This window comes from Lithobates pipiens, unplaced genomic scaffold (assembly GCF_037356315.1).
Source record: "Lithobates pipiens isolate NorthernLeopardFrog02 unplaced genomic scaffold, aLitPip1_a1.2 Scaffold_13, whole genome shotgun sequence".
Classification (NCBI taxonomy): Eukaryota; Metazoa; Chordata; class Amphibia; order Anura; family Ranidae; genus Lithobates; species Lithobates pipiens.
Genome location: NW_027507718.1, coordinates 223,167,146 through 223,185,957, shown reverse-complemented (window position 1 = coordinate 223,185,957; position 18,812 = coordinate 223,167,146). Strand labels below are relative to the sequence as shown.

The following is an 18,812-nucleotide window of genomic DNA, read 5'->3' as shown; positions in this document are numbered from 1 at the left end:
CTTCGCGTGGAACGCAGCGTTGTGCGTGCTTGGCAGCGGCGTGACGTCGCTGTGAATCGTACGCTTTACACGTGGCTTGCAGCTTGGCTAGTGCGGTAGCGGCTTGAGTAAAGCCCACGTCTTTATGTTATCAGCTGGGGCGCTACACATTGGGTAAGAGGCCACACATTATGGAATATAGTATGAAACAGGCAAAAAATTGATATATATTCTTCTCATGGTGCTGCGTGTTGTATGGAAGCTTTGTGTAGCTCCTGTACAATCGTTTAGCAAGGTCCAATGACACCCTTATTGCATACCTCCCAACTTTTTTTGAATGGCAATGAGGGACGACTATTTGCAAAATTACATAAAGCACACACCCCCTGGCACGCCCCCTTACAGAAGAATTATACAACAAAGAAAGAATCGTTAAAGTTGCAAGTGTTTTTATTTACCACTACTATTCCTTTATCTTGGCTCTTAAAATTTACAAATACAGCAATTTAGAAGTTGGATGAAAGGTTTCGCACTGGCAAACGCTTTTTGGACGATTAAAAAGTGCATTTTATATACGATTATATAGATCAGACCAAAATAAAGGACAAACGAGGAGGAACAAGGGACTTTGCTCCAAATCAGGGACAGTTGGGAGTTATGCTTATTGTAATAGTCTAAACCAGTGATGGCGAACCTTGGCACTCCAGATGTTTTAGAACTACATTTCCCATGATGCTCCACTATACTGCAGAGTGCCAGAGCATCATGGGAAATGTAGTTCCAAAACATCAGGGGTGCCAAGGTTCGCCATCACTGGTCTAAACTGTATTGGAAAATAACGTTTTAAACTGTATCTATACTCTCCCTTTTTTATTTTTTTTAAGTTTTGGATAGAGCGGGGAAGGATGGTTTAGAACACCTGGATTGCTGCTATCCAGGGCTCCATTAGGGACATTTCCCCTCACTTCCTGTTCTGAGGGCAATGTTTTACTAGACAGGAAGTGAGGCAAAATCTGCAACAGATTAAAATATATAAATAAAAAATAGAGGTTTTAAGATTCTTCTTGCAGTGAGGTAAGTTTATTTTTTTTTTTTTTTTTTTTTTTTTTTTTTAAGCTTACAGCAGCAGTAAAGCCCACTTTTTAATTTACTGTACCTACAGGTAATCCTGTAATAAATTCAGGAGTGCACTGCGTGCAGGGTTCAGGAGTGTGTTATGCACAGAGTGCAGGGTTCAGGGGTGCGCTGCATTCATGGTTCAGGAGTGTGTTATGCACAGAGTGCAGGGTTCAGGAGTGTGTTATGCAGAGTGCAGGGTTCAGGAGTGTGTTATACACAGAGTGCAGGGTTCAGGGGTGCGCTGTGTGAAGGGTTCAGGAGTGTGTTATGCACAGAGTGCAGGGTTCAGCTCTTTCAGGTGGTCCACATCGTACTTCCACTCCACCTTCGCTTTGACCTCTGCAGCACTCTCCCCCCATCCTCCACCTCTGCATAACTCTCCTTCCACAGCCCTCATCCGCCCAAAAGCTTCCTCGCTTCTCACCTACCCGGCCTGGCTCTAGGAGCTTCTGGCAGTGTAGGTGGCTCTGCATCGCTCTCTCATTTGCAGAGAGATGTTTGGGCAGCATCTGTGCATGGATTGGTTTTTAGAGGAGAAGCAGTCCTTGACGCTAGTGTAAAAGAGACTTGAAAAATTTCAGCTTGCTTCCTGTTCTCGGGATAACCTTTTAACCAGACAGCAAGTAAATGAAAGCCAGATGTTGTAATGTTTCCCACTGTATCCAAAACTTAAAAAGGTTTGGTTATAGATACAATTTGAGGATCATGCACACAGGCATACTATGCTCTACATTCAGATCTGTTAGCCCTTGTACACAAGGTCGGACATTCCGACAACAAAATTCATCGGATTTTGTCCAAAACTGGTGTTGCATACACACAGTTGGATAAAGTTGTCGGAAAATTTAATCGTTCTGAACGTGATGACTTTCGTTCGTTCCAATACTAGAAACAAGATGGCATAGCCGATACCCCTAGGGATGTTTGAATAAGATGGACCAGTCCGTAGGTAAAATGTGGCTAAGTCATTTCTTAATAGTACATCTTTAATACATATGTAATCAAAAAAAGTTATTTGACAAAACTTGGTTAACAGTTGGTTTGCGACATATGTAGAATTGAGAGAGATGCTGACATGTTTTTCGGATCACCCGTCCTTTTTCTTAGGCATACAATATCTCTCATATATACATAGTCTAGGATATAAGTATAGTCACATTAGTACCAATATATCAAAGACAATAATAATAATAATATTCAAAAGATCTAGTATACCGTATATACTCGAGTATAGGCCGACCCGAATATAAGCCGAGGCCCCCAATTTACCCCCAAAAAAACTGGCAAACTTATTGACTCGTGTATAAGCCGAGGGTGAGACATGCCTGTCCATCCCTGTGTGTGTGTCCGTCCATCCCTGTGTGTGTGTCCGTCCATCCCTGTGTGTCCGTCCATCCCTGTGTGTCCGTCCATCCCTGTGTGTCCATCCATCCATCCCTGTGTGTGTGTGTCCATCCATCCATCCATCCCTGTGTGTGTGTGTCTCCATCCATCCATCCATCCATCCCTGTGTGTGTGTGTGTCTCCATCCATCCATCCATCCATCCATCCCTGTGTGTGTGTGTCTCCATCCATCCATCCATCCATCCCTGTGTGTGTGTGTATCCATCCATCCCTGTGTGTGTGTGTGTCTCCATCCATCCATCCATCCGTGTGTGTGTGTCTCCATCCGTGTGTGTGTGTGTGTGTGTGTGTGTCCAGCCTACCTGTGTCCCGAGCCTTTGTCCCGAGCCTCCGTCCCGTGTCGTGCCTTGCCTTCGTCCCGTCCCGTCCCGTCCCGTCCCGTCCTGTCCCGTGCCGTGCCTTGCCTTGCCTCCGTCCCGTGCCCTCTTCGTCGGCGGCCATTGTAAAATTCAAAAGCCGCGCCTCCTCCTTCGCCTGTGATAGGCGGAACACTGAATTTCCCAGCAGCCTGTGTTCCGCCTATCACGGACGTCGTATCATCCTCGTCCGTAGTACGAGGATGAGAAGATGCCCGTGATAGGCGGAACACAGGCTGCTGGGAAATTCAGTGTTCCGCCTATCACAGGCGAAGGAGGAGGCGCGGCTTTTGAATTTTACAATGGCCGCCGACGAAGAGGGCACGGGACGGAGCGCAAACAGTGGCACAGCAGGAGAGCTGCGCCAGATGGGCACAACGACGGCATGCATCCCAAACAAACTATGGGAGCATGCGAGTCTCCCGCGTGCCGGGCAGCGCAGCGAACCCTGGTGGACATAATTAAGTAAACAATTGGGGGGGAAAAAGGACCATATGTGGTATTCAAGATGTGTATAAGTATAAGAAGTGGAAGATGCGCCCCCCCAGTGGTACATGGGAGAGGTGCAGGCTTGTATACAAGCAATGCATAACAAAAACTTAGAAAAAAAAAAAGAGTTGGCATGACAATAGTAGAAGGTGTATCAATGTAATGAATACCTGCATAGGCCTAGACAAATAGATAAACCGTGGAATCAGATAGTAAAGATCAAACTACTTAATATAGATGTTAAACTCTATTATTCCCTATGGCCAAAAATAGAGATAAATATAGAATAAGTCAAAGGCATCAGCGGATTGCATACAATAAAAAAAGGTGATATATTGGAAAGCAAGAAAAGCTATCATAGATCCAGTTCACAAACACCAGACTGAAAACCCTCAAGAAAGGGTCTGAAGTTAAAAGCCTCATTGAGGCCGGGGGCTGAGGTGGCATTGAGGTGGAAAATCCACCTCAATTCACTTTGCAACAATGATTTATTATAATCACCACCGCGAGTACTGGGCGGGATGTGGTCCAGAGCAAGAAATCGCAGACTGGGTGTATGATCAGGGTGGACCGTGCTTCAATGTCGGCCGTTAGGAAGGTCAGGGTCTTTAATGTTGGTAATGTGGCGATAAATGCGTTTCCAAAATGGCAGCTTAGTTTTTTCCACATAATAGCAGCCACATTCACATAATAAAAGATAGACGACACCCACCGTGCAGCAATTGACGTAATGGTGTGGATTAAAGAATTGTCCATTGGGTAAGGTGACATTTCTGGTAGTAATCATATATTTGCAATATCCGCGTTGCGACGGAACTACGTTCAGGCTAGTAGCCAATAGCTTTGGTCTCGTAATTTGATCTGAGCTTGCGTGGCACTTTGTCCGATCGGAATTCTTTACAAACGATCATGTCGGAAAATTTTATATCCAGCTCTCAAACGTTGTTAGTCGGACATTCCGATGGAAAAAGTCAGATGGAACCCACACACGGTCAGATTATCCAACAACACGGTCCGATCGGACCCTATGACCATGGAGTGCCGTGTTTACCTGCACAGGCTATGCAGCTCTATTGCTGTCAGTTGGGGTGCAGAGGCTGCACAGACACAGAGGCTGCTCCCATTTTGACAGTCGGGCGGATGCATGTCCCTGATGCCTTCAGGGCCGTGCAATAAGGCCTAAACGGGACCCCATATTCCACTGCTGCCTAGTAAATTCAGGACCAGCACTAAAATATCGGCAATGCGTCAGCAGCAAAGAAACACAAATTACCTTGGCCTTTAGTCATTCCATATCATCACTGCAGATTACATGTTATTGATGTTCACATCTCCCCCTGAATGTGTCATCCATATAGCTCAAGTGAAGAATGACCTCTGCCTTCAGTCATTTTGCTCTTGCATTATATCCAAAAAATAGACTTATGCGCTACTCAGTGTGTAGATTACAAAATAAATAAATGCAGCAAAAGGGAATATAAGTGCAGTGCAATTTTAAATGATGTAGTAAAGCTGCTAAACTCCTGTAGTGTCACTAACACCAACAATGCTAAATGTGCATATTAATGGTGCAGCGCTAAATCACAAACGCCACCAATAATCATACAGTCATAATGAAGGAATATATACAAAACATATGGAAAAAAATTATTTTTCATCTTTCAGGACAGCCACCTTTGAGAGACTTCAGCTTCTCCCTTTTCGGGAAACACTGAGGCCGGTGTTGTCCTGAAATGGAGAGACAGAGGTCTCTTACGCATGGCTGCTGGGTTGGGGAGCCAGTTACCTGTGTAGAGCTGTATCACACTCTGTCCTCTCTTGGTGAAGGTGGAGGTCAGGGCGCTTGCTTTCTGCTGCCTGGGGAAAGTGATGTTGGAAGTTTCAGAGTCCCCCTTGCTCTGTGGCAACCAGAGTGGAGCTCAAGGCTGGGCCGGATGTCAGGTGATATCAGTTCCGGCGTGGGGTGGGCACTTCCGCTTGACCCATGGCTTCCAGCTGAAGTGGGATGTAAAGCAAGCACTGTGATAGCTGGTGTGGGCTCCATAGCAGCTCTAGTGACAGTAAGAGGATCAGCTTGAGGCGGACCACATGTCAGACTGATGTTTTCCGATCTGTGACGCCAACACCAGCCACTCTAGGGTAAGAGAAACCCTGGGGTGGTGTTCCCTTACCATTTTCCCGTTTAGCTCCATGGGTGAATTCACCTCTTTGGTGGTCAGAGGGGAGGAGATGTACCTCTGAGACCCTGGTGGTGGTCGGTCCTGGGGGGGATTTCTACGTTGCGTTGGCAGATTCTGATGGCTGTGTCTGGGGGATCTTTCTTTTGTCATTACAGAGCAAGTCCACAGAAAAGTCTAGGTCCCCACACAGCTCCAGGAGGAAGTACCCATCATGTAGGACTACTATGGGGGCTTCCTGGCCCAAGGTTCTGTGTAGGGAATGCATAGGTTTAGTAAAGGAACATTCTGCAGAGCAGGGTACAGATTTGGCAGTGTCCGTTACGGAGCCTTTCAGCATCTTCCAGTCTTTTAAAATCGATGTTTGCACGTTTTCAGCCCAACGCAACCCCCGGCTAATCCTCCGCCAGCCCAGCAAGACATGCTACCTGGTCCGCCGGCAGGTCCCTCCACCATTGGGCACCAGAGAGGCACTAGAGGAAGACCCTGACAGTGCATCCTCAGACTCCCTAGGGGAGTCAGACGGAGAGAAGGTGGATGGTGAATCCACCAGAACCTCCCGATATAAGCTCTCCCTGGAGGAGCTCTTGGGAACCATCCACACCACTCTGGAGATCCGGGAAGAGAAGAAATCGCTGTCGCTCCATGACCAAATTTATAAAGGTCTTGGAGAACAGAAGAGGAGGGTCTTTCCAGTCCATGACGTCCTGGTGGAAGCCATCAAAAAAGAGTGGTGAAACCCAGAGCGGAAGCTTTTCTTTTCCAGGGCCATATAAATGCAGATTCCCCTTTGCGGAGGATGAAACGGCAGTCTGGAATAAATTACCTAGGCTGGATGCAGCTTTTTCTCAGGTGTCCATAAAAACAAACCTGGCCTTTGAGGATATGGGGATGTTAGCAGACCCCATTGACAAAAGACTCCCTCCTCAAGAAGACGTAGTATTTGTCCCTAGGAAATCTTAAGCCTGCCATGGCAGTCACAGTGGTGGCTCACAACATGGAACACTGACTGACTCTCATAAAAGCACTTATTGAGGCCAGAACCGTAAAGGAAACGATTCTCTTCTTTTCCTATGCATTTAAAGGGGGTAGCGTACATTGCAGATGTCTCGGAGGAGTCGGTTTGCATGTCCACTAAGTCCTCCGCCCTGGCCAATTCGGCCAGAAGAGCTCTCTGGATAAAAACCTAGCAAGGGGACAATGCGTCCAAAGTAAAGCTTTGCGGAGTCCCCTTCACGGGGGATTTACTGTTTGGTCCAGATTTGGAGGCCATCCTTGATCAGACAGCCGACAAAAAGAAGGCTTTTCCCCTAAAGAGGAAGTTGGGGGAACAGGCTAAAAAGAAACCTCGCCTAAAAAAGAAGTTTGGGTTTCCGAGGGCGGAGGCTCAGAAAAAAGTTTGAACCAACAAGGGCAGAGGGCGTGGGGGAGAGATTTCTCACCCTCCTGAACAGCCCAGCCTCGGAGGGAGGAAGACTGGGATCTTTCCTCCCACAGTGGGAGTCATTCACCTCCAGTCAATTCATCCTAGAAATTGTAAGGAGTGGGTACAGACTGGAATTTTCAAGCCCCCCCACACCACACACACCACGCGGGCCACACGGGCTTGGGCTTCTCGTTACAGACCTGCCAAGGTGTGCTGAGAAGGCGGTGGCGCTGCTTTCTTCCCTGGAAGAACTGAACAGCAGGAAGTAGTATCGTTGGTTCCACCAGGGGGGCACTGATGGAAACAATTTTCAAATGGGCCAAATTCAGTGTTGTCCCTCTCAGCAGTAGATCTAAAAAGGGAGTTAAACTAGCTGGCAGACTTCCTCAGCAGGAGGACGCTGAGGGAGCGACTAGGTCCTGAGTCAGAACACTTACAGGATGATTACCCAAAATTGGGGGGGCCCCATGTAGGGAGGATGCAAAAACTCCTCACTCTGAACCAGTGGGATGGGGCAATAGGGGTGGAGGTGCTCTCTCAGAGCTGGTGTTTTACCAAGTGCTATGCCTTTCCTCCTTCTGCACTGTTGTCCGCAGTCTTGAGGAAAGTCCAGACGGAGGACATGATCCTGATCCTAATAGCATCACGCTGGCCCAGGATGCCATGGTTTTCTGTCCTAAAAGATCTGGCGGTGGAACCTCCTTGGATATTGCCGATCCGGGAAGACCTCTTTTTCTCAAGGTCCAATCTGCTGTCCCAGGTTACTGCCTGGCTACTGAGGAGGAAATGAGTAGTAAGGGGTTCTCCGAATGATTGGCGAACCCTTCTAAGCCCTTGTACACACGGTCGAAGAATCCGTCGGAATGTGTCCTATCGGACCGTGTTGTCGGATAATCCGACTGTGTGTGGTATGCATCGGACTGATTCCGTCGGAATATCCGTCGGACCCAATTTTCCAACTTGTTGAAAATATTTCCCGACCAACTGGTTCGATCGGACATACTCCGATCATGTGTAGAGAATTTTTATCTGACCCAGTGCCACGCATGCTCAGATCAAATTCCTACATCAAAGCTATTGGCTACTAGCCTGAACGTAGTCCCATCGTAACGAAATTACGTCATCACGTTCTGAATGATCGGATTTTTCGGCAACTTAGTCCGACCGTGTGTATGCAACAGTTTCGGACAAGATCCGACGGAATTGTTTGTCGAAATCACCGACCGTGTGTACAGGGGCTAAGTTGTAGAAAAAAGTTCAATTCTTGGTGTGCAGAGAGCTCCTTTAGCGCTCACAGCCCAGTAGCAGTACTGGAGTTCCTTCAAAATGGGGCAGACAAGGGGCTGGCTCTCAGCTCTCTTAAGGGCCAGGTTTCTGCTCTAAGTGTTTTTTTTTTTTTTTTTGGAACAGCTAGCAGTGAACCCCTGGATATCTATGTTCTTTAAAGCCTTAAGTAGGCAAAGACCAGTTAGCCCCTACCCCTTTTCCATGTGGCATCTCTCTGGTGCTGCAGGCTCTTACAGGGGAACCCTTTGAGCCTATAGAGTCTTGTGTAGTGAAATTGCTAACTCTCAAGTCTGTTTTTTTTTTGTAGCAATCACTACTACAAGGAGGGTTAGTGAGCTGGAAGGCCTCTCGGGGAAAGTTTTTTCAAATTTTTCTGGATGGGGTAGTTTTTAAACTGATCCGACCTTTTTGCCAAAAATGGCTTCCAATTTCACAGGAGCCAGGAAATCTGTTTGCCTACTTTCTGCTCAAATCCTGTGAGGGAACAGGAGCATTTTTTCACAGCCTAGACAGTACGAGATGCGTCTTAAGGTACTTGGATAGTATGGAACAATTTAGAAAGTCCAATTCCTTTTTTGTTTCCTTTTCAGAGGCTAGGAAGGGATCCAAAGCCTCTAGGCATACAATAGCCAGATGGCTGAGGTTGGCCATTAGTCAGGCATATATGGCAAAAGGGGTGGAGTTCCTGGAAGATATCAGGGCTCATTGCACCAGGGCCATGGCAACATCACAGGCAGAGTGGGCTGATGCTACACCTGAACAGATCTGTAGAGCTGCGACATGGTCAAGTTTTAAGACCTTCGTTAAGCACTATAGGCTGGATTTATTATCTGCCCAGGACCAGGCCTTCGGGCATAAAGTACTGCAAGCAGTAGTCCCACCCTAGGGTACGTGCTCGCTTATCCTCTCAAAGGTGGCTGCCCTGAAAGACGAAAGGGGGAAAATCGAAGTTACTTACCGGTAACATCTTTCAAGAGTCTTTCAGGACAGCATCGTTACCCACCCAAATAACAATTCGCCACTAGGACATGCGAGCATCAGGAAAATTAAGGTTGGTATGATGTGTTCTTGTCTCTCCCTAGACTGGCTGGAGGTTCTCGTGGAAAAACTGATGGGCTGGAGGGGATGAGTGGCTTAAAGCTCTTGTGGAGGCAGTGTTTCCTGAGAAGGGAGGAGCCGTGGTCTCTTAGAGGTGGCTATCCTGAAAGACTCTTGGAAAAGACATTACCAGTAACTTAAGTAACGTCTTTTTTTTTTTTTTTTTTTTCTTTCAAAACAAAATAAATCAAAGTCCAATGCAAAAAATGTCAACAGCAATAATGTGTAGTCCTTCAATAAGATGGTGAGTGCTTAACGGAAAGATCCCAATGGCTGCTCAGAGGTAATGCGCATCAAACTGCCAAAGCAATCTCCATATACTATTCTCCGTCATTGGTCATCGCACATGTAACAAGAAAAACAGCTCCTCAAGGTGTAGTATTAGGCGTGGTTCACACCTGCATTTTTGCAGAAACACATAATCCATTTAACATGGTTTCCTATGGATGTAGTTCACATCTGTGTAAAGGGCCAGGGACTTTTTTCTGGTTTTTGGTTCCATAGACTTCAGTGGATCAAAAACGTGTATTTAAAAAAACGCAAAATGCACCTGGACTATGCAAACTGCAACCTGCATAGTTGTGAACCAGGCGTAAAGCAGTAGTCTTATTTGAACAAAGGTAGACTTGCATTTAAATACGTAGATGTATTAATAATCACACAAACCTACACATCAGCGAGACACTTGAATAGAACTTCCAGTTTCGGCTGTAACCAGAAGTGATGTCATCTGGCGTCTCACTGATGTGTGACCAGATGTTTTTGTGATTATTCGTACTGCTACATTTTTAAATGCAAGTCTACCTTTGTTTTAATAAAACTACTGCTTTATACTACACCATGAGGAGCCGTTTTTCCACAGAATGTATAATTCTCAGCTCTTACAGACATAAGCAGTTTCCCATGGAAGTCCAGATGCACTATGGATACCTTTTACACAGGATCTCGCGGCCAGTAAATGAAACTGGCTCTGTGCACGAGGCATGCATTTACACTCAGTTTTTGGCACTCTGCAAATTCACCTGATATTTTTCCAGCATGCTGCATGCACTAAAGCAGTGATGGCAAACCTTGGCACTCCAGATGTTTTGGAACTACATTTCCCATGATGCTCCACTACACAGCAGAGTGCACGAGCATCATGGGAAATGTAGTTCCAAAACATCTGGGGTGCCAAGGTTCGCCATCACTGCACTAAAGAGCTCATTTGTGACCTTACTGTGCAATGAAGGTTATCCGGTGCATATTTTTACTTTTTTTATGTATTTATTTTTTTGAACTGTGGACGAAGTAGGGAAAGTTTAAAACCTCTATCAGGTTATTTTTTTTAATTTTTATTTTTTTGTGGAAAGATCTAAAATTGATTTGACACCAGAACATGAATAAAGGGCAAATCTTTAAATGGGGAGAGCCTGAGGGCCTGGTATAGATTGTGAAGGAACCACATGTGTTTTTTGTCTTCATTTTTTACTGTCAGCGGGAGATCCCCGCTGACAGCAGGGATGAGTCATGGTTGTTAAGATGGTGACTCCTTCACAACCAGCAGCCCTGAGCTGAACTGCCACATTTAACAGTGGTAAGAATACCACTAAATGTTTCAGTTCCCGCTGCAACTTGTCTGCAGTAAAATAACGTGCAAATACAACAAAATAAAAAATGAACTCATGTGGTATTTAACATGTCTTATATTTGTGAATCGCACGTTCCTGAGATAAATGCTGCATGAGTTATTTTAATGCAAATAATCGTGCAATATTTAACTCTTAGTGAATTGAGCCCTAAGGCAAGTGATATGAGGGACATGGGGTGGAACCGGAATGCTACTATTAACCTCCTTAGAGACAGAATCTACTCAAGTCAACAGCATCCATCCATAACAGAAAAAAACAATTGCCAAAAAGAAGAATACATACTTTCTCAAACATGTTCTAAATGTTTAATATATGCTTTTTTGTTGTTTTTTTATTTATTATAAATTTTATTTCAATGATCAACATTATAATTTTTTAACAGTGAAAATGTTGGAATGCTGGCTAGTGGGTATGGAAAAGACCTGTAGTAGAATCAAACTACCACATGCTGTGCCAGTGGTTATTGGACGAGGACCGGAGACTCAGATTGTGGACAAAAAATGTTCCAGACAGCAAGGTAACATGCTAACATTTTCAGAATAGTATGGTGCCAAGATATACTGTAGAACAGGTTAAGTAGGCCATACACGTATAGATTTTTTTTTTTTCCCTTCAGCCTGCATATTTTTTCAGCAAATCTGCTACACAGCATGGATGGCCAAATCTTCCACTCACAAAATACCCCAGCAGTGCTTGCATCTAAGTGGATGCAGTTTTTTCTTCTGCTGACAATTTTCCACCTGACTTTTTCAATCCATATTAGTCAGATGGAAAGGTGGCGATAGGGCTGATGGCAAATTTTGGCTGGTTCATCAAGAAAATCCTGAAATTTTCACCATATACACCCAACTGTTGCCCACTTGTAACTTCAAGTGAACTTGTATACTAAATAATAGTGTATTTAAAACAGCTTGCCTGTAAAATCCTTCTCTTTGAAGTACATCACGGGACACAGAGCCATAGTAGTTACTATGTGGGTTATAGGCCACCTTCAGGTGATGGCCACTGGCACGCCCCAAGACAAAATGTGCCCTCCCTATATAACCCCTCCCACTACTGGGAATACCTCAGTTTTGTCTGTGTCCTGTGATGTACTTCAAAGAAAAGGATTTTACAGGTAAGCTGTTTTAAAAATCCTAATTTCTTATCGTACATAACAGGACACAGGGCCATTGTAGCTACTATGTGAGATGTCTCCTAGCAATGCCAACTGAAGGGAGGGAGACCCAACAGAAGTCTAAGAGACTAGAATGCAATGTCCTCATGACCTTTTACATCTACTTGATAGAATCTGGTAAATGTATGGACTGAAGACCAAGTTGCAGCCTTGCAGATCTGAGCCATGGAGGCTTAGTGCTTCTTGGGCAGTGCATCACTAATGCCACGTACACATGATCGGAATTCCAGCCAGAAAGACCGATGAGAGCTTTTCATCGGAAAATGCGACCGTGTGTATGCTCCATCGGAATTTAGCTGTCCGAATTTCCGCTAGCCAAAAATTTATAGCATGTTCTCAATTTTCCCGATGCATAAACTTTCTATCGGTAATTCCGATCGGGTGTATGCAATTCCGACACGCCAAAAATCACACATGCTCAGATTAAATTACGAGACAGAAGCTACTGGCTATTCAACTTCCTTTTTCTAGTCACGTTGTACGTCACCGCGTTATAAGTGATCGGAATTTGATGTGACTGTGTGTAGGCAAGACAACTTGAGCTGAATTCTGTCGGAATTCCGTCGGGAAAACCATCAGAGCTTTTTCCGATGAGAATTCCGATCATGTGGAGGGCGCTTTAATATGAAAAGGTGTAATTTTCCTTTTTAAACCATAAGCTTGAACAATCACTTGACAAATCCATTTAGAAATAGTAGATTTCAATGCTGCCTGTCCTCTTTTAGGACCGTCTGGCAACACAAACAAAACATCTGTTTTACGAATCTAAGCGGTCACCTTCAAATAGACCTTGACTGCTCTACCCACATCAAGAGAATGTAGTGGCCTTTTTTCCACAGAACAAGGTTCATGCAAATTCAATTCAACAATTTCATGCAAAGTCGAATAGAAGGATTCTTCTTTGTTTTGACCAACTGAATCCGTTCCCTTATGGAACTGATCCTTTCCCGGGGCAAACTTTGGTTTATGCGGGCTACCGATTGATCTGTCAAGAGTAGATTGTCCAAGTAAGCTAGTATCGTTATACCTTGAGCCCTTAATCTGGCTAAAGGAGGAGCGAGGACTTTTGTAAACACTCGAGGTGCAGTAGCTAGACCGAAGGGCAGAGCTACAAACTGAAAATGAAGATTTTCTACCGCGAAGCGTAAATATTTCTAGTGAGCGGGGAAAATTAGCACATGGAGATAAGCATCCTTGATGTCAGTTGACTCCAGAAGTTCTCCACCTTGTAGGATGGAGACTACTGATCGGATTGACTCCATGCAAAAAGAGCAGGTATTCAAAAAACTGTTTAGATCTTTGAACTCTAAAATGGGTCTGACATCCCCATTTGGTTTTGGTACCGTGAAAACGTTTGAATAAACCCTAATCCTCGTTCTTCCAAGTGGACCGATATCAGTCTTTGAGATGATGCAAAGCTAGAAAGGGAGAATTCTTTTTTTTTTTTACTGGATCTCTGGGAACGTTTGATCTGAGAAAACGAGGAGACGAGAATTCTTGGAACTCTAGTTTGTAACCTAGCGATATTGAGTAAGACGCCCATCTGTCTTGACATTGTTCCTACCAGACCCAGGAAAACTGCAGAAGTCACAACCCCCCCCCCCCCACACTCAAGCAAGCGGGGGCACCCCTTTACAAGGAGGTTTTAGTATTTTTTGTTTTGTGGGTTTCCTCCCCCAGGGCTTCTTTTGACCCTGGGACTGAACCTGAGGTTTACTTCTTGAACCTGACGGTGGAGGCCATGGTGACTGCCTGGAGGCTGATGCTCCTGGCACTGGAGAAGCAGCTTGTCTAAAAGAAAAATGCTTAACCGGTAAAAGGGAACTTTTACCATTAGAAATTCTTTGTATGTATTTATCCAGATCGTCTCGAAATAACCGTTCACCGTGAAATGGGAAGCTGGCCAAGCGCTTTTTGCGTGACGCTTCCGCTGACCAATTTTTCAACCATAAGATTCTACGCACATGCACCAGCACTAGCATAAGCCGTGAGGCCTGGAGAATATAATCTTTCATAGCGTCTACTGTAAAACACAATGCCTCTGATATCCCAGCCAAATTTTGGGCCTGCTGATCAGGAATAACCTTGAGTACCTCTATAAACTGGTCCTTTAAGGACCGAGATACCCCGATTGCTGCCAGTGCAGGCTGAAACACTGAACCTGCGAGCGAAATATAGTTTTCTAAAAGGAATCTTTTGGATGATTGATGTTGGATCCTTCAGAATTTGAGCATTGTCTACTGGACAAGTCAGGTTTTTATTCAGAGGATATAGCAGCGTCAATTGCTGGAATCCCCCATTTCTTGTTAAACTCTTCCTCCATAGGATAAAGTGTTAACTTTTTTTGGAGGAAAAAACTGTTTATCTGCATGCTCCCACTCAGAATACATAGGCGTTTTTAGCCATGAATGGATAGGAAAAGCATGGGGAGGCTTTAGTGAACCCAAACCAGAAGTGGGCTCATCGACTGACTCCGCTACTGGCAGCAAAAAAGTGGAGAGGACCAATTCACTGAGAGACTGTACCAACAATCTTTCTTGCGAACCTGATCCTTCCGTATTAGGTTCTTCGGAAGCTTGTTCCTCAGCAGGAGGGTCCTGAGCAATGGACAGAGACCTGTTACGCTTAGCCCCAATCTGGGATGCAATTAAAGCATCAATTTTTTGCTCTAAGCCTAAAATGGTTGAATAAAAAACCTCCTTAGTAATATATACAGGGGCTGCAGTGTTAAGTGCAGCTGCAACACTCGTCACTCCTGATGGCTCACTCTGACCAGCCTTATTACACTCAGGGCAGAATGCCATTTTTTTTTTTAGATGGTTCTAGGCTTCCGTTTGACTTTAGAAGACTTTCTAGAGCCCTTTCTTTAGGTGTTTTTACCCCCCCGACCATAGCCCGATGCGCAAAGCAGAGGTACTACCAGAAGGAATGCATCCACTGCTTGAGAAATAGTCCAGCCCTGTCACTGCTATCAGCCTGATGCAGTAGTAAATGTTTCAAAAGGAACGCCTGTGTCACCAAACCTCTTTCAATTTTGCTCTTGTGTCCCTCCGCAGCTTGCAGCAGTAACAATGGTGCCTTTTTAAGCGCCTTTTCCCGCTCTGGGCGTTGGAGGACACCAATGTCACACTAAGCCCCACACCCCATCGCCTACAACCCCTCTCCTTTTGAAAAAGAGCTTTTTCCGCGTGAGCGTGGGCTTCCGATCCTATGGGATCAGCAGTGAGGGGAAAGAAAATGGCGAAAGAGGGTCTGGGAGCCGCCGATTAAGGAGGCGTGCCATTTTTGGCTCTTCTGCCCCGTGAAGAGGGGGAGAAAAACAGCACGGGGGGCGTCTGGTGGGGAGGAACCCCCCCCCCCCCCAAACTTACTGGAGGTCCGCTGCTGGCTTGAGGAAAGGAAACTGTGGTTCCTGGACACATCGTGGGCTCTCAGAGAAGCATGAGATGGTAAGTGCTCTACAGCCCTACAACCCCCGTGGTGATACATAGCACGACAACATTCACTACATTTAAAGGAGATATTCATAAGAAAATGTGAAAAATTTCTTAGAAAATTCCACTTACCTTTCCCGCCGCAGGGTTTTCTGTGTTAAAACCAACAGACCCAATCTTCACCCTTCACAGTGGGTTCCATTAAACCTTCAGGAGCTGGGGATCCCCACAATACTGGACCTGTAATAGCACTACTGCCAGTAAAACTTTATGGCCTTACTACCAAAAGTACTGGATCCTGGGGTCCAGCTCTCTAAAAGAGAAGCGTTTACAGGCAAGACCTTGTTTCTTCGGACGCGAGGCCCGGGTACCTTCAATTCGGCCTTAAAAGACACTGTGAATGGATCCGCCTGCATGGCTAGCCCCAGCAAGGATTGCTTCAGTGGAGCTCAGCACAGCACATCTTTACTTGTGACCAATACCTTAGACACTGGCGAAAAAATTAGGTAATCCCAGTAGTGGGAGGGGTTATATAGGGAAGTGCACTTTTTGTCTTAGGGTGTGCCAGTGTCCATCACCTGAAGGTGATCTATTACCCACATAGTAACTACTATGGCTCTGTGTCCTGTGATGTACGATAAGAAAAGTAAAGCAGCTTCAATGATAAAAAGCGAAGCACTGGAGGGGTCCGGCATGAGCTCATTTAGAGACTAACATAGTTAGAACCCCAAGTCTTAGGGCTACTAGGACATACTGCAAAAAATATGGAGGTATGTGAAGCCCACTCTAGACCCAGTATTACAATTCTAATGATCAGAGGTTCCTTATAATATAAAAAAAATGATCTTTCTTTTTTATAAGGCTAACTATAATAATTAGTGTCGCTAATCAGAACCACCCTCCCTTAACTTTTTTGTTTTGGTGACCATGTTCACCAGTACAAACAGTGACGAATATTGCCAATGGGGACTTAGACTGCAATAAAAACTTTCTGAAAAAAAGTTCTGACCCTTCCCCCACCCATCCCCCAAAAAACAAGTACGTAACAAATAATTCTTGCTCAGCATCACTAAACCACCCCGTAAAACCAACCCTTAACCATTTTATTGCCACCGAAGTAAAGCTTACATCAGTGGTGGCTTTTACATTGTGTGCTACCACCAGTACTAGGCATCTGTCACTTAACACAAATTTATTAATATTAATTTGTGTGTTTGTGCATGTGGAGTTCTGTTGTCCAGTTTCTTACACTTGTGAATGGTTAGCTGTATGAATGTATTGCTGCTTTTCGCAATATTAAGTCTGAATATGATTATAGCAAACAAACTGTTGACTTGGCTCACTGGGATGGCTTTTCTTATGTACAGAAAAAGTAAGGGCGCAATAAAGTTTGTAAAAAATCTTTGAATATGTGTATATAACTTGAGAACGATTACCCTTTTCCCTCAGTAATTTCCAGTTTTGTTGAGGAAAGAGTCTCTTGCACCTTATCTATATAGCAATTTGTATCCTTGCTTACTTCTGTAGATCAGGGGCGGATCCAAATTGCCCGCAGAAAATACATTTGTTTTTTTTTTTTTTTTTTTGCAGGCAGTTTATCAGGGCAGTGGCTGATGTTGGGGCTTCAATCATCACGTCTTATCGGGATGATTTCAGCACATTATTTCTATTACATTGTTATATAAAATGAAATAGTTCAACTCGCCATAAAGCAGAATCAGTGGGAGCCCCGAGTGTGTCACTTGCCATGTCGCCTTCCACCAGATGCAGATTTTTACTTGCAAAGTCACTTGCCACAAGTTGTGGATTGTCACTTGCCACCAGATGCAAATAGTTATTTGCCTGCCACCAGATGGGGATTGTCATTTGCCACGTCGCCTGCCACCAGATGCTGATTGTTACTTGCCAAGCCACTTACCATAGGTTGCGGCTTGTCACTTGCCACCAGATGCGGATTGTTACTTGCCACGTCACCTGCCAGAAGTTGTGGATTGTCCCTTGCCACGTCACTTGCCACAAGTTTTAGGATTGTCACTTGCCACCAGATGCAAATTGTTACTTGCCATGTCACTTGCTTGCCACCAGATGGGGATTGTCACTTGTCATTTCACCCACCAACAGATGCAAATTGTCATACGTCACCTGCCATAAGTTGCTGATTGTCACTTGCCTGCTAAGGTGTGGATTGTCACGTGCTGTGTCCCAGAGTGAAGGCAGGCAGCAGAGAGATGATGTAATCTCTCTGCTGCCTGCAGCTGCACAGCGAGGGCGGAACTGCGGTGATGCAGGGCAGGTGGTGAGAGATGTCATCTTTCTGATCCCCCGCCCGCTGACTGGCCTGCCCCCAGCCTCCGACCCGCTGAGTGGTCTGTCCGCGGGCCCGCTGACTGGTCTGCTCACGCAATTGCTCCGTTACCCCCCCCCCCCCTCTGGATCCGCCCCTACTATAGATATTTTTGTAGGTTTTGCAAGCAATTTCTAAAACACATTGCTAAGGGAGGAACTTTGTTTACACTCTAACCACCTAATCAAATTTTCAGAAAAGCTGCCACCCCAAAATTCAAAAGCTGAAACGACTTTAGCAGGGTGATGCCTAAAATCTGTCTTTATGCTCTGGGTGGACATCTAGTATAAGCAGTGATCCAATCACATGAGCTAGGGATTGGAATTTTGGTATGTTTGATATATATATAATACATCATTTTATTGCCAAGGTTGTAAGGAAGAGAAGTGTGAATTTTTGGTAGTACTAGAGGATCCTAGTTCAAAATGATTCATTATCCTAACATATGTTTTTTTTTCAAATTTATTTTTTTTAATTTTTTTTGCAGTGCAGCTGACATCAGATTGCAACAAAGGTTATGTGAAGGTCAAGCAGGTAATTGTGTACTTTTCTCCTGAGGCTATAATTCCAAAAATTATTTTAACTTACTATAATGCAGGGGTGTTCAAAGTTTTTTCAAAGATGGCCAGATTTGATGAAGTGAACATGTGTGAAGGCCGACCATTTTGTTTGACATTTGTTGAACCATTAAAATGCAAATTACCTAATACACTGCCCAACAACTATTGCCTGAGTGAAGAGTCTAAGGATAAGCTTGGGCATGTTATTTGGATATACCGTATTAATTGGCATATAATACGCACAGGCGTATAACGCGCACAGGAGTATAATGCGCACCTTCACTTTAAGATGGATGTTTTCAGGAAAAATACTTTTTTAAATAAAGAATTG

General features: G+C 44.8%; 1 protein-coding gene across 2 annotated transcripts in view; it reads left to right on the top strand.

The window, feature by feature from the left end:
- Nucleotides 1–14: 14 nt before the first annotated feature.
- APTX (aprataxin) overlaps nucleotides 15–18,812 on the top strand; it is a 55,756-nt gene continuing 36,958 nt past the window's right edge. For both annotated transcript variants that reach the window (XM_077476260.1, XM_077476261.1), the window contains exons 1-3: nucleotides 15–153; nucleotides 11,349–11,483; nucleotides 18,409–18,455. In XM_077476260.1, the coding sequence (XP_077332386.1) occupies nucleotides 11,354–11,483; nucleotides 18,409–18,455 (177 nt within the window). In that variant the 5' untranslated portion in view covers nucleotides 15–153; nucleotides 11,349–11,353. The remainder of the gene's footprint in view (nucleotides 154–11,348; nucleotides 11,484–18,408; nucleotides 18,456–18,812) is intronic.